A 12,780-nucleotide genomic window follows, 5' to 3' on the forward strand; every position below is an offset into this window, starting at 1 on the left:
ATAGAAAGTATGTAACGCACAAAATTATTAACTTGCAACTCGAGGTAGGGTTAATGGAGCAAAAGAAAAAAGCAATGCAAAACAACAGTTTCAAATGTCTTCGGTGGGGGTGACTCGCCCCTTTTTTAACAACTAATCTAATGTCGACCGTTTCCGCCGCCTTGTGAGCACCTTCCCGAAGCGGCTCACAACAACGTCGTTGAAATTTCGCAGAGCTCTGCCACATCCTGCTTTGTTAGGGCGATGGAGTTCGCCAAAATTATGGATGTCGTTCCATTTAGCGCAGATAGCTTTAATATCAGCACTTGGAGACGTCCTTTCTGCCTTCATCCCTATCAGAATAAGAAGGAACTGTTCGACTTCCTCCAAGATCTGTGGCCTCCGCTCGGCTATCAAATCCTTCTTGGAGTTGACGGTTTTACGCACCAGCAGTTCCACTTGCCGTCTTTGGAGCCATGATCGGGGTCGGCGCGTTACGTCGTTTCCGGTTTATTCTGGGGTGCGTTCGGAAGCACAATAGCAAATCGGCGCGGGTCAGCTGGTCGGTACGTTTGAATACCGATTTTCGTTCGAAAACCAAAGCAAAAGAAAAAAAAATCTCGAAATTTTCGTTCGAAAACAGAGATGTTCGAAAACTGAGGTACCGCCGTATGAGGTTTGCCGTCCGCGGCGGGTTTCTTCGAAACGGGATCTGTTCGACTCCGGCGGAAGATTCCGATAAAGTCAGGACGGGGAACGCGCCGCTTTGAGTTTTTGGTGATCCAAAGTTTCCAGTGGCGATCGACGTTCCCTTGATTTGCGTTTTTATGGCTGCTGGATGTAGCAGAAGGCCTTGGACGGTCAAGAACTGATCCTGTTTTTCCAGAAACTTGCCATGGGTGGGGAAATTGTACCGAGCGTTGGCGCAGCGTGACGCCCTCAACCTGGGAAAAACTTCTCGCCAGGCAGCTTCTCGGTGTCATTTGGCGAGGGAACGACCAAAAATTTCCCAAAAAATTGCAAAGTTTATGCCACAGCTCTCCAACTCAAGCCCCGCGGCCCACATTTGGCCCACCGAAGAAAATTATGTACGACTTCCATCATTTGTCGACTTCTGCGATTCTTGCTAAGATCTGCACCAAAATTTCAAATCGTCATATGTAATAAATCATTTTAAATTATTTTCCAAGATTTTTTTTTTTTTTTTTGGGGGGGGGGGTGACCGAACGGCTCTTTACCAACTATATCTTGACATCTGATTTCAAAACTAGCTAGCTATCAAATTGCTGTGTTTTTGCAAACATTTCTACAGTTTCATCAATCATCGCGAGCCTCTGAAGCAAACCGTACCAACAATGTGTCCTGAAACAAAAAAAATGAGTTTGACCTCCCCCCCATGCTGTCAAATGCTGAGAGCCTCACAACTGTCCAAATCATACCTGAAGGAAGCCAAGCAAAACAGTGTCGTATGCGTAACGTTAGGTGCAGCCGCACAATGCAATCACATTTACCTAAAGGTTGACAAGAATCGAATGTTTGGTTTTGATTGTCACGGTGATGTGTTTGCCGCAGTAACTTCGAGTGAACCGCGTGTAATATTTTTATATCTCACGTGGGCGGGATTTTCAATTTGGGCCCCGCTTCCGCTCTCCCCTCTCAGATATAAACGAATGCAGCGTGAACAATGGCGGCTGCGAGCAGGCTTGCGAGAACACCCAGGGTGGGTTTGAATGCTCCTGCAACCCCGGCTACAAGCTCCACTGGAACAAAAAGGACTGCGTCGGTAAGTCGAGGCCGCCCCCCGCGCGATGAGATGCCGGTTCAGAGTCGACTGAAGAACCGAAGGACGTGTGGGACCAAAATAATCCAAAATAAAACAGGACATACTTTGAATTCCGCTCTCTCTTCTCTCAAATTCTCACTCACTCGGTTTCTCGCGCTTGGCGGCGGGGAAATAATCAGTCCGGGTTTCGGGATCCTCTCGGTCCTCGCCGCTGCCCCGACGTGGTTCCTCTTTTTACTTTGGAGTTTTATTGTGGTTTCCATTTAGAGGCGGAGGGTTTACCGGCCGCCAAAGTCGTCTCCAAGCCCACGTTGAACTGTAGCAAGCAGGAGGGGGGCGACCGCTGCTTCCTGACGTGCCAGTCGCAAGTTCGCATCAGCAGCGGTGAGTCGCAACAAAGCCTTCACAAACAAACAACAACAAAAATGAAAAAAAGGGTTTTAGTCCTGCTTGTCTGAGGGTCTGTCCAATATTGGACGATATTTTTTTTTTTTTTTTTTAAACTAACCATTTATGTTACACTTTTTTGTCGTTTTAAAGAAAAACAGGCGGTAAACGGTCATCATCTATGTAGAATGTTATGAGATTTTATTTTTCATGACATATAGATTGCCGGGTTTGGATACCCGGGCACCGGAAAAAGATATTAAAAAAAAATAATATTACAGAAAACAGTAAATCCACAACGAAAGGAAAACTTGATTTGGACACCCATTTCATTTCATAGTTCTAGAATGACATAACATGGTTGTAAATTAGTGCTAATGTAAGAGTTTTCTCTCGAGTACATGCTAGCTGGGTTAGCTGCTATGCTATCTTGTTAAAAAAAAAAAAAAAATCAACCTTGTATTTTTCTTTTAGTATCTCTAAAAGGAATTGTGTTGTTTTGCGTGACACACTCCGCTACGGACAAAGATGCATTTTAGCGTTACTCTCATTCCAGAACAGACTTGCAAATTAATGCTAATGTGACAGTGTTCTCTCAAGCGTACATGCTAGCTTGGTTAGCTGCTTTGCTAACTGGCTAAAAAAGAAAAGATAAACCTTGGATATCTGGGTCTTTTTCTTTTAATATCTGTTGTGTTGTTTTGCGTGACACACTCAGCTACGGATGAAGATTAATTTTAGCGTTACTCTCATTCCAGAAAAAGATTAATGCTAATGTGAGAGTTTTCTCTCAAGCTTACATGCTAGCTGTGTTAGCATCTACGCTAACTAGCTCAAAGAAAAGATAAACCTTGGATATCAGTGTGTTTTTCTTTGACATGTAAACGGAGTTGTGTTGTTTTGCGCGACACACTCCACTACGGATGAAGATTAATTTTAGCGTTATTGTCATTCCAGAAACAGATTAATGCTAATTTTATAGTTTTCTGTCATGAGTACATGCTAGCTGTGTTAGCTGCAATGCTAACTGCTCAAGCTCAAACTTAGCTACATACAACCGTACCAAAACAAAACTGCTTGCTATTGTCTTTTTATGATAATATTAGTAACAGATTTACATTGGCTTTCGTGATTACTGCTTTTTTTTTTTTTTTTTAAATATGAAAAATACCCAAAAAATCTTCGGTTTACCTACGGTCAGAGCAATTAGTTTGATTGTGTAATTTTTGTGATGCTCACTTTTTTTTCTCTTCCTCTCCATGCAAAAAAAAAAAAAAAAAAAGGGGGGGAGGTTCAGTCGCAGGGTTGCGTGAATGTTTCAGAGCATAATTACTACTATTTAAAATTTGTGGGTGAAAAAAAAAATGCTTTAACGATTTCAAGACAGATCCCACATCAGTGGCTTTATTATATTTTGGCATGTCAGTCGATCATCCAGACTTGGAAAAAAAGCCATTACAGGGTTGCTCTCGCGCTATTTGGAGTTACGACTTTTACGACAGCTACAAATCCCAGAACTGCAACAATTTACACAACAAGCGCACGTTTGCGTATTGTTTTCAAATCTTACTGCAGTTCTGGCAGCTGAAGCTTGAAGCTGAAACCATTTTACGGATTCGAAACGCAGTCGAATGTCACTTCTTAACGTACGCGCGGCCCTCGACGGGCTCAACGTTTGTAAGCCGCGCGGTACTTCCTGCATCTGGTTCGCGTTGTACGCCGTTCAATAGATTTTTGTCATTCGCGCAATTCACCGCTGCGATTTTTAATGAAGCCGCGGTCGTGAGGTGGCACACGAATACGCATCCTTTACTTACGAGTGATTCGTGAGGGTCGACTCGGAGGCTAAACTCTACCCTGCACCTTGCTGATATCTGCGACTTACTGGTACTACTAGCGAAGTACGAGATTTTACGATGTCATTAGTAGTACTGGTACAGTTGTATACTAGCGTGTAGCTCTGCCTCACTCGTAACGTGAAGTTGTACTACTAATACCCTGCACCTTGCTGATATCTGCGACTTACTGGTACTACTGGCGAAGTACGAGATTATACGATGTCATCCGTAGTACTGGTACAGTTGTATACTAGCGTGTAGCTCTGCCTCACTCGTAACGTGAAGTTGTACTACTAATACCCTGCACCTTGTTGATATCTGCGACTTACTGGTACTACTGGCGAAGTACGAGATTTTACGATGTCATTAGTAGTACTGGTACAGTTGTATACTAGCGTGTAGCTCTGCCTCACTCGTAACGTGAAGTTGTACTACTAATACCCTGCACCTTGTTGATATCTGCGACTTACTGGTACTACTAGCGAAGTACGAGATTATACGATGTCATCCGTAGTACTGGTACAGTTGTATACTAGCGTGTAGCTCTGCCTCACTCGTAACGTGAAGTTGTACTACTAATACCCTGCCCCTTGTTGATATCTGCGACTTACTGGTACTACTAGCGAAGTACGAGATTTTACGATGTCATCCGTAGTACTGGTACAGTTGTATACTAGCGTGTAGCTCTGCCTCACTCGTAACGTGAAGTTGTACTACTAATACCCTGCACCTTGTTGATATCTGCGACTTACTGGTACTACTGGCGAAGTACGAGATTATACGATGTCATCCGTAGTACTGGTACAGTTGTATACTAGCGTGTAGCTCTGCCTCACTCGTAACGTGAAGTTGTACTACTAATACCCTGCACCTTGCTGATATCTGCGACTTACTGGTACTACTGGCGAAGTACGAGATTTTACGATGTCATTAGTAGTACTGGTACAGTTGTATACTAGCGTGTAGCTCTGCCTCACTCGTAACGTGAAGTTGTACTACTAATACCCTGCACCTTGCTGATATCTGCGACTTACTGGTACTACTAGCGAAGTACGAGATTTTACGATGTCATTAGTAGTACTGGTACAGTTGTAGCGTGTAGCTCTGCCTCACTCGTAACGTGAAGTTGTACTACTAATACCCTGCACCTTGTTGATATCTGCGACTTACTGGTACTACTGGCGAAGTACGAGATTATACGATGTCATCAGTAGTACTGGTACAGTTGTATACTAGCGTGTAGCTCTGCCTCACTCGTAACGTGAAGTTGTACTACTAATACCCTGCACCTTGCTGATATCTGCGACTTACTGGTACTACTGGCGAAGTACGAGATTATACGATGTCATCCGTAGTACTGGTACAGTTGTATACTAGCGTGTAGCTCTGCCTCACTCGTAACGTGAAGTTGTACTACTAATACCCTGCACCTTGCTGATATCTGCGACTTACTGGTACTACTGGCGAAGTACGAGATTATACGATGTCATCCGTAGTACTGGTACAGTTGTATACTAGCGTGTAGCTCTGCCTCACTCGTGACGTGAAGTTGTACTACTAATACCCTGCACCTTGCTGATATCTGCGACTTACTGGTACTACTGGCGAAGTACGAGATTATACGATGTCATCCGTAGTACTGGTACAGTTGTATACTAGCGTGTAGCTCTGCCTCACTCGTAACGTGAAGTTGTACTACTAATACCTGCACCTTGCTGATATCTGCGACTTACTGGTACTACTGGCGAAGTACGAGATTATACGATGTCATCCGTAGTACTGGTACAGTTGTATACTAGCGTGTAGCTCTGCCTCACTCGTAACGTGAAGTTGTACTACTAATACCCTGCACCTTGTTGATATCTGCGACTTACTGGTACTACTGGCGAAGTACGAGATTATACGATGTCATCCGTAGTACTGGTACAGTTGTATACTAGCGTGTAGCTCTGCCTCACTCGTAACGTGAAGTTGTACTACTAATACCCTGCACCTTGCTGATATCTGCGACTTACTGGTACTACTGGCGAAGTACGAGATTATACGATGTCATCCGTAGTAGTAGTACTGGTACAGTTGTATACTAGCGTGTAGCTCTGCCTCACTCGTAACGTGAAGTTGTACTACTAATACCCTGCACCTTGTTGATATCTGCGACTTACTGGTACTACTGGCGAAGTACGAGATTATACGATGTCATCCGTAGTACTGGTACAGTTGTATACTAGCGTGTAGCTCTGCCTCACTCGTAACGTGAAGTTGTACTACTAATACCCTGCCCCTTGTTGATATCTGCGACTTACTGGTACTACTGGCGAAGTACGAGATTTTACGATGTCATTAGTAGTACTGGTACAGTTGTATACTAGCGTGTAGCTCTGCCTCACTCGTAACGTGAAGTTGTACTACTAATACCCTGCACCTTGTTGATATCTGCGACTTACTGGTACTACTAGCGAAGTACGAGATTATACGATGTCATCCGTAGTACTGGTACAGTTGTATACTAGCGTGTAGCTCTGCCTCACTCGTAACGTGAAGTTGTACTACTAATACCCTGCACCTTGCTGATATCTGCGACTTACTGGTACTACTGGCGAAGTACGAGATTATACGATGTCATCCGTAGTACTGGTACAGTTGTATACTAGCGTGTAGCTCTGCCTCACTCGTAACGTGAAGTTGTACTACTAATACCCTGCACCTTGCTGATATCTGCGACTTACTGGTACTACTAGCGAAGTACGAGATTATACGATGTCATTCGTAGTACTGGTACAGTTGTATACTAGCGTGTAGCTATGCCTCACTCGTAACGTGAAGTTGTACTACTAATACCCTGCACCTTGTTGATATCTGCGACTTACTGGTACTACTGGCGAAGTACGAGATTATACGATGTCATCCGTAGTACTGGTACAGTTGTATACTAGCGTGTAGCTCTGCCTCACTCGTAACGTGAAGTTGTACTACTAATACCCTGCACCTTGCTGATATCTGCGACTTACTGGTACTACTAGCGAAGTACGACATTATACGATGTCATCCGTAGTACTGGTACAGTTGTATACTAGCGTGTAGCTCTGCCTCACTCGTAACGTGAAGTTGTACTACTAATACCCTGCACCTTGCTGATATCTGCGACTTACTGGTACTACTAGCGAAGTACGACATTATACGATGTCATCCGTAGTACTGGTACAGTTGTATACTAGCGTGTAGCTCTGCCTCACTCGTAACGTGAAGTTGTACTACTAATACCCTGCACCTTGCTGATATCTGCGACTTACTGGTACTACTGGCGAAGTACGAGATTATACGATGTCATCCGTAGTACTGGTACAGTTGTATACTAGCGTGTAGCTCTGCCTCACTCGTAACGTGAAGTTGTACTACTAATACCCTGCACCTTGCTGATATCTGCGACTTACTGGTACTACTAGCGAAGTAACATTATACGATGTCATCCGTAGTACTGGTACAGTTGTATACTAGCGTGTAGCTCTGCCTCACTCGTAACGTGAAGTTGTACTACTAATACCCTGCACCTTGCTGATATCTGCGACTTACTGGTACTACTGGCGAAGTACGAGATTATACGATGTCATCCGTAGTACTGGTACAGTTGTATACTAGCGTGTAGCTCTGCCTCACTCGTAACGTGAAGTTGTACTACTAATACCCTGCACCTTGCTGATATCTGCGACTTACTGGTACTACTGGCGAAGTACGAGATTATACGATGTCATCCGTAGTACTGGTACAGTTGTATACTAGCGTGTAGCTCTGCCTCACTCGTAACGTGAAGTTGTACTACTAATACCCTGCACCTTGCTGATATCTGCGACTTACTGGTACTACTAGCGAAGTACGAGATTATACGATGTCATCCGTAGTACTGGTACAGTTGTATACTAGCGTGTAGCTCTGCCTCACTCGTAACGTGAAGTTGTACTACTAATACCCTGCACCTTGCTGATATCTGCGACTTACTGGTACTACTGGCGAAGTACGAGATTATACGATGTCATCCGTAGTACTGGTACAGTTGTATACTAGCGTGTAGCTCTGCCTCACTCGTAACGTGAAGTTGTACTACTAATACCCTGCACCTTGTTGATATCTGCGACTTACTGGTACTACTAGCGAAGTACGAGATTATACGATGTCATCCGTAGTACTGGTACAGTTGTATACTAGCGTGTAGCTCTGCCTCACTCGTAACGTGAAGTTGTACTTCTAACGAGGAAAATTCGTACAATCGTACACGGACCCTATAAATACCTTGAATAAATACTCAAACGGCTTTATGGAATCATTTTTCTGCATTTTCCCTCAATCTTTGATAAGGACAATACTAGTGTGTGACACGTGCCCGATTTATTAGACAGCGTTGTGTTACTAGAGCAGCACGGAAGTCGACTTGGAAGGTTTAATTGCTACAAGTAGGTAGACAAGAATAGGATTCTAACACCGCACTAGTAGCACAGAGATGCTAATGATGGTACATAGTTTTGCATCACTAGTAAAATGTAATTGTCCTACTAGTTTGAGAATGTTGTCCTACTAGTACATGGACATTAAGCCGCTTGAACATTTATTTGCAGTGCACTACTTGTTATTCCAAGGACACTAGTAGGATATTGAATAAATGCTTCAAGACAGGTTACAATAGTAGACTCATCATGCACACTAGTGGAACGACTGTTTTTTACTTTGACACAATGGTAGAAAGACTAAATTGTACGAGTGAAGCAAAACTACTAGTGAGTGCTGTGGTAATTGTAGTAGCATCCAGGAGGATATTGAGTGTTACATACGCCTACGAGTGTTGCTAGTGCGGGACAGCAGTATAATTGCCAAAATTGGCACTAGTAGTGGACAAAAGGTTACTTGTAAGAGAGTCGTTCAACCAGTGCGGTGAATTGTTTTACTACTGAGGACAAATAGCATACTAGTACATCGACCTTAAGTTGCGTATCAAGGAAATGAAATGAAATCAGAGTATCTATTCCCAGCGCGCTAGTAGGTTATCGAGGAAAAAAAAAAACCAAATAACTTTGCACGGAAATCATTGTCAACGGCGTTAATCTGGTGCATTTCACGAAAGCCCGTTTTGACGGCCCGCCGACCCAGTCGAGAACGCAAACAAAAGCGTTGTTGTAAAAGCGCGCGGGAAAGTGATTAAAACACCGGCGCGCCGGCCGCGGGATCTGTTGCGCAAAGAGCGGGCGACGTCCTTCGGCAGACGCACACCCCTCGTGTTCCTACATGCTGCCTCTCGTACGTGTGTGCTCAGGGACGGAGGATTCGTACACGGTGACCTGCGGAATGCCGCTGCCCTGCTTGGCTGACGCACAAAAGAACAACAGCGGCGCGCAATGCTTCGGCAAGTACAAAGCGCCTGCGATTCAAACCGAGATTGTCAGCAGTGAGGCTTGGGATGTTTTCACTCAATGTTTCCTTGGCTCGCAATGACAAAGTTTTCTCGCTCCCCCGCGCAGCCCCAGAGATGTCCGGCGTGGCTCGCATTAAAACCACGGCCACGTTCAAGTCGGGCACCGCCAAGTGCAACTTAAAGAGGAGCCAGGAGCGACTCAAGGAGACCTTGAACTCGGCTCGTTCAGGTAAACGACCAATTGCGGCGGTGCAACATCACAAGTGCACGGAAGCGTATTGCTGACACACACCCCCCCCGCCCCCCCCAAAAAAAACCCGTCACTATCAGGTTGTAACGTGACATGTTTCACGTTCTAATGTGGATGTTTGCTATAACATGATACATTTCACGTTATAACGTAATCCATTTCATGGTATAGTGGGAAACTTTCATGTTATAACATGATATGCTCTACGTTATAACATGATTCGTTTTTGTTATAACGTGAAAATTTTCACGTTTTAATGTCATGTTATGGTGCGAAACTTTCATGTTATAACATGATACGCTCTACGTTATAACGTGAAAAGTTTCATGTTATAATGTGATTCATTTCATGTTATAACATGATATGCTCTACGTTATAACCTGATTCGTTTCGTGTTATAACGTGAAAGGTTTCATGTTGTAATGTAATTCATTTCATGATATGGTGTGAAACTTTCATGTTATAACATGATATGCTCAACGTTATAATGTAATTTGTTTCGGGTTATAGTGGGAAACTTTCATGTTATAACATGATACACTCTACGTTATAACGTGAAAAGCTTCATGTTATAACGTGATTCATTTCATGTTATAACGTGAAAGGTTTCATGTTATAATGTAATTAATTTCATGTTATGGTGTGAAACTTTCATGTTATAACATGATACGGTCTACGCTTTAACGTGATTTGTTTCGTGTTATAACGTGAAAAGTTTCATGTTATAATAATGATATGCTGTACATTATAACGTGATTCGTTTCATGTTACAACGTAGATTCATTTCACGTTATGACAGAAAATAAATACATTTCACCCCTCGTCACTCGGCCCCCACAAAAGACAATTACTTCCGGTTCTACTCCATTACCACATGTTCTTGCTCCATGCGTAAGAGGCAATCTTCGGATAAACCACGACTCCGTAGAAAGCTCACCAAATCGGTGTTTTGTGCAACCCTCAATGAGAGTCCGCTTCTCGCTGCGTCTTCCTGTATGCCACCTTGGAAGGAAGGATGTGAGCGACCACAGGGCTGCAACTTTTCAGGTTATAACATAGAACTTATTAGGTTTTACCGTGATATGTTTCATGTTATAACGTGATAAATTGCATGTTATAACGTTGTTCATTTCATGCTATAACATGAAACAGTTCATCTCATAATGGAAATGAGTTATGCTATAACATGAAATGATTCACGTTATAACGTGTAATTCACCACATTATAACGTGAAAGATATCATGTTATAACATGAAACATCTACATCTTAACATGACACAAATCACGTTATAACGTGATTTTTGTGTGTGGCAGCAATACGTTTCCGTACAAGTGTACGTAAAATCAGGCGAGGATGCACATTTACTGCCATAAATGGCCCTTCAAAAAGATGCTGGAGGAGGACAGGAATGCTCCAAATCAACGATATGAGAATAAAAATGCAATACAGTACTATCTATCGTTTTTTAGTAAAAGAGTAAATACTGGCTGGAAATTGAATAAATGAAGGTTCTTATTTTGCTTTAATTGTGTTTTTTTGAAAGTAATTTTGTCACGTCAAATAAATGACTACATATGCTACATACTTGGCAATAGTAAAACCTTTTGCCATTCAGAAACTGATCATGATTACTTATAGGCATTCAAAACGTGCACACTTATGTGTCTATAAATTATTTTATTTCCAAGACTGAAGATGATGTACAGCACCTGTGTCAAACTCAAGGCCCGGGGGCTAAATCTGGCCTGCAGAGTAATTTTGTGTGACCCGCAAAAGCAACTGTGTCAGTTTTCCATGATTCTCGCTCAAATTCTCATGTTTTCATTTCATTCATCATTTTCTGAACAATAGTTCATTAATATCAACCTTAATTTCTGATTTCAAAACTAGGTGTCCTTCAATTTGTGGTGCGTATATAATAATATTGTAACTACAATGTTGCCCGCGACAAAATGAGTTTGACACGTCTAAGTATTATGCAAGTCTTCATTGTGCAGCTTGTATAACGGTGTAAATTTATTGTCTGCTCCAAATAACTCAACGAGCAGCCTTTAAATGTTGAAACCGCAGGAGCAAAATTGAGTACACCCCTAGCTGAAAACGTTCAAGTTTTGTTATTGGTTAAATAATTATTATATCTTTGCATGGGACGACACTAAACACATGGCATTTTACTAAAATGTAGTACAATGTACTTGTATAACACCATAAATGTACAATTCCCTCAAAATAGCTCAACTTGCCGCCATCAAAGTCCAAACTGATTTTTTTTTGCTGTTGTTGTTCTTTGAACTCAATTCAACTCGCCTCAACTTTATTAGCCGGCATTAAAAAAGAACCGCAGCTGTAAAAAAAAAACGGGGGGAGGGAATCTCTCCGCAGGCTCCCAGCCACGGAATAATAAAATCGATTCATTGCAAAAGTAAAACATTTCATTTCCACAATTTATTTCGAATTAAACGTCTAAAATGAAAACAAACTGCAAAGGCTGCTCAGAAAAATAAAACAAAGATAGAACATAACACGCATCACCCAATAAATGTGATCGTAATCCTACCAATGAAAGAAGGGTTATCATGAGAATAGATTATACAAATATTATTTTCTCATTAATCTGTCGAAGAAAAGAGCTCCCTTCATTTAAACCACAGGTGTCAAACTTGAGGCCCGGGGGCCACATCCGGCCCGCCGGGTGATTTTACGTGGCCCTCGAGGGCAAATCATCTGGATCAACCACCAGGATTTTTATTAAAATCTGTCATATAAATGATAACGTTGCGTCACTGCAAGCATTTTTGTGTTACCAAACATCAACAACAGTTGCCCTTGATTTCTGATTACAAAATGAGTTCATGAATTTTAATGTGTAAATATTATGAGGCGGCTAAAAAAAATTTCATAACGGCCCTCAGAGGGAAACCGTAACTACAATTTGGCCCGTGACAAAAATGAGTTTGACACCCGTGATTTAAACACAATGGTTCAAATCCTCTGTCCCAGTAGTATATTCCGCTTTCTCTCAGTTTCTTTCACTTTATCTCATTTTATTACAATCTCTCGCTATCTCCTCCGGGACGCCTTCCCCGCGAAATAAAATAGCGCGGCTAAAACAACAATAACATTGCTCTGTAACAACGCTTGTC

The 12,780-nt window shown here is 42.4% G+C and overlaps 1 protein-coding gene across 5 annotated transcripts in view; it reads left to right on the forward strand.

Annotated features, from left to right (window-relative positions):
• Positions 1-12,780, forward strand: part of scube2 (signal peptide, CUB domain, EGF-like 2) — a 67,163-nt gene that overhangs the window by 25,736 nt on the left and 28,647 nt on the right. For all 5 annotated transcript variants that reach the window (XM_061814911.1, XM_061814907.1, XM_061814909.1 and 2 more), the window contains exons 11-14: positions 1,640-1,762; positions 2,030-2,146; positions 9,287-9,376; positions 9,492-9,614. In XM_061814911.1, coding sequence (XP_061670895.1) covers positions 1,640-1,762; positions 2,030-2,146; positions 9,287-9,376; positions 9,492-9,614 — 453 coding nt within the window. The remainder of the gene's footprint in view (positions 1-1,639; positions 1,763-2,029; positions 2,147-9,286; positions 9,377-9,491; positions 9,615-12,780) is intronic.

Source organism: Syngnathoides biaculeatus, chromosome 3 (assembly GCF_019802595.1).
Source record: "Syngnathoides biaculeatus isolate LvHL_M chromosome 3, ASM1980259v1, whole genome shotgun sequence".
NCBI classification, from domain to species: domain Eukaryota; kingdom Metazoa; phylum Chordata; class Actinopteri; order Syngnathiformes; family Syngnathidae; genus Syngnathoides; species Syngnathoides biaculeatus.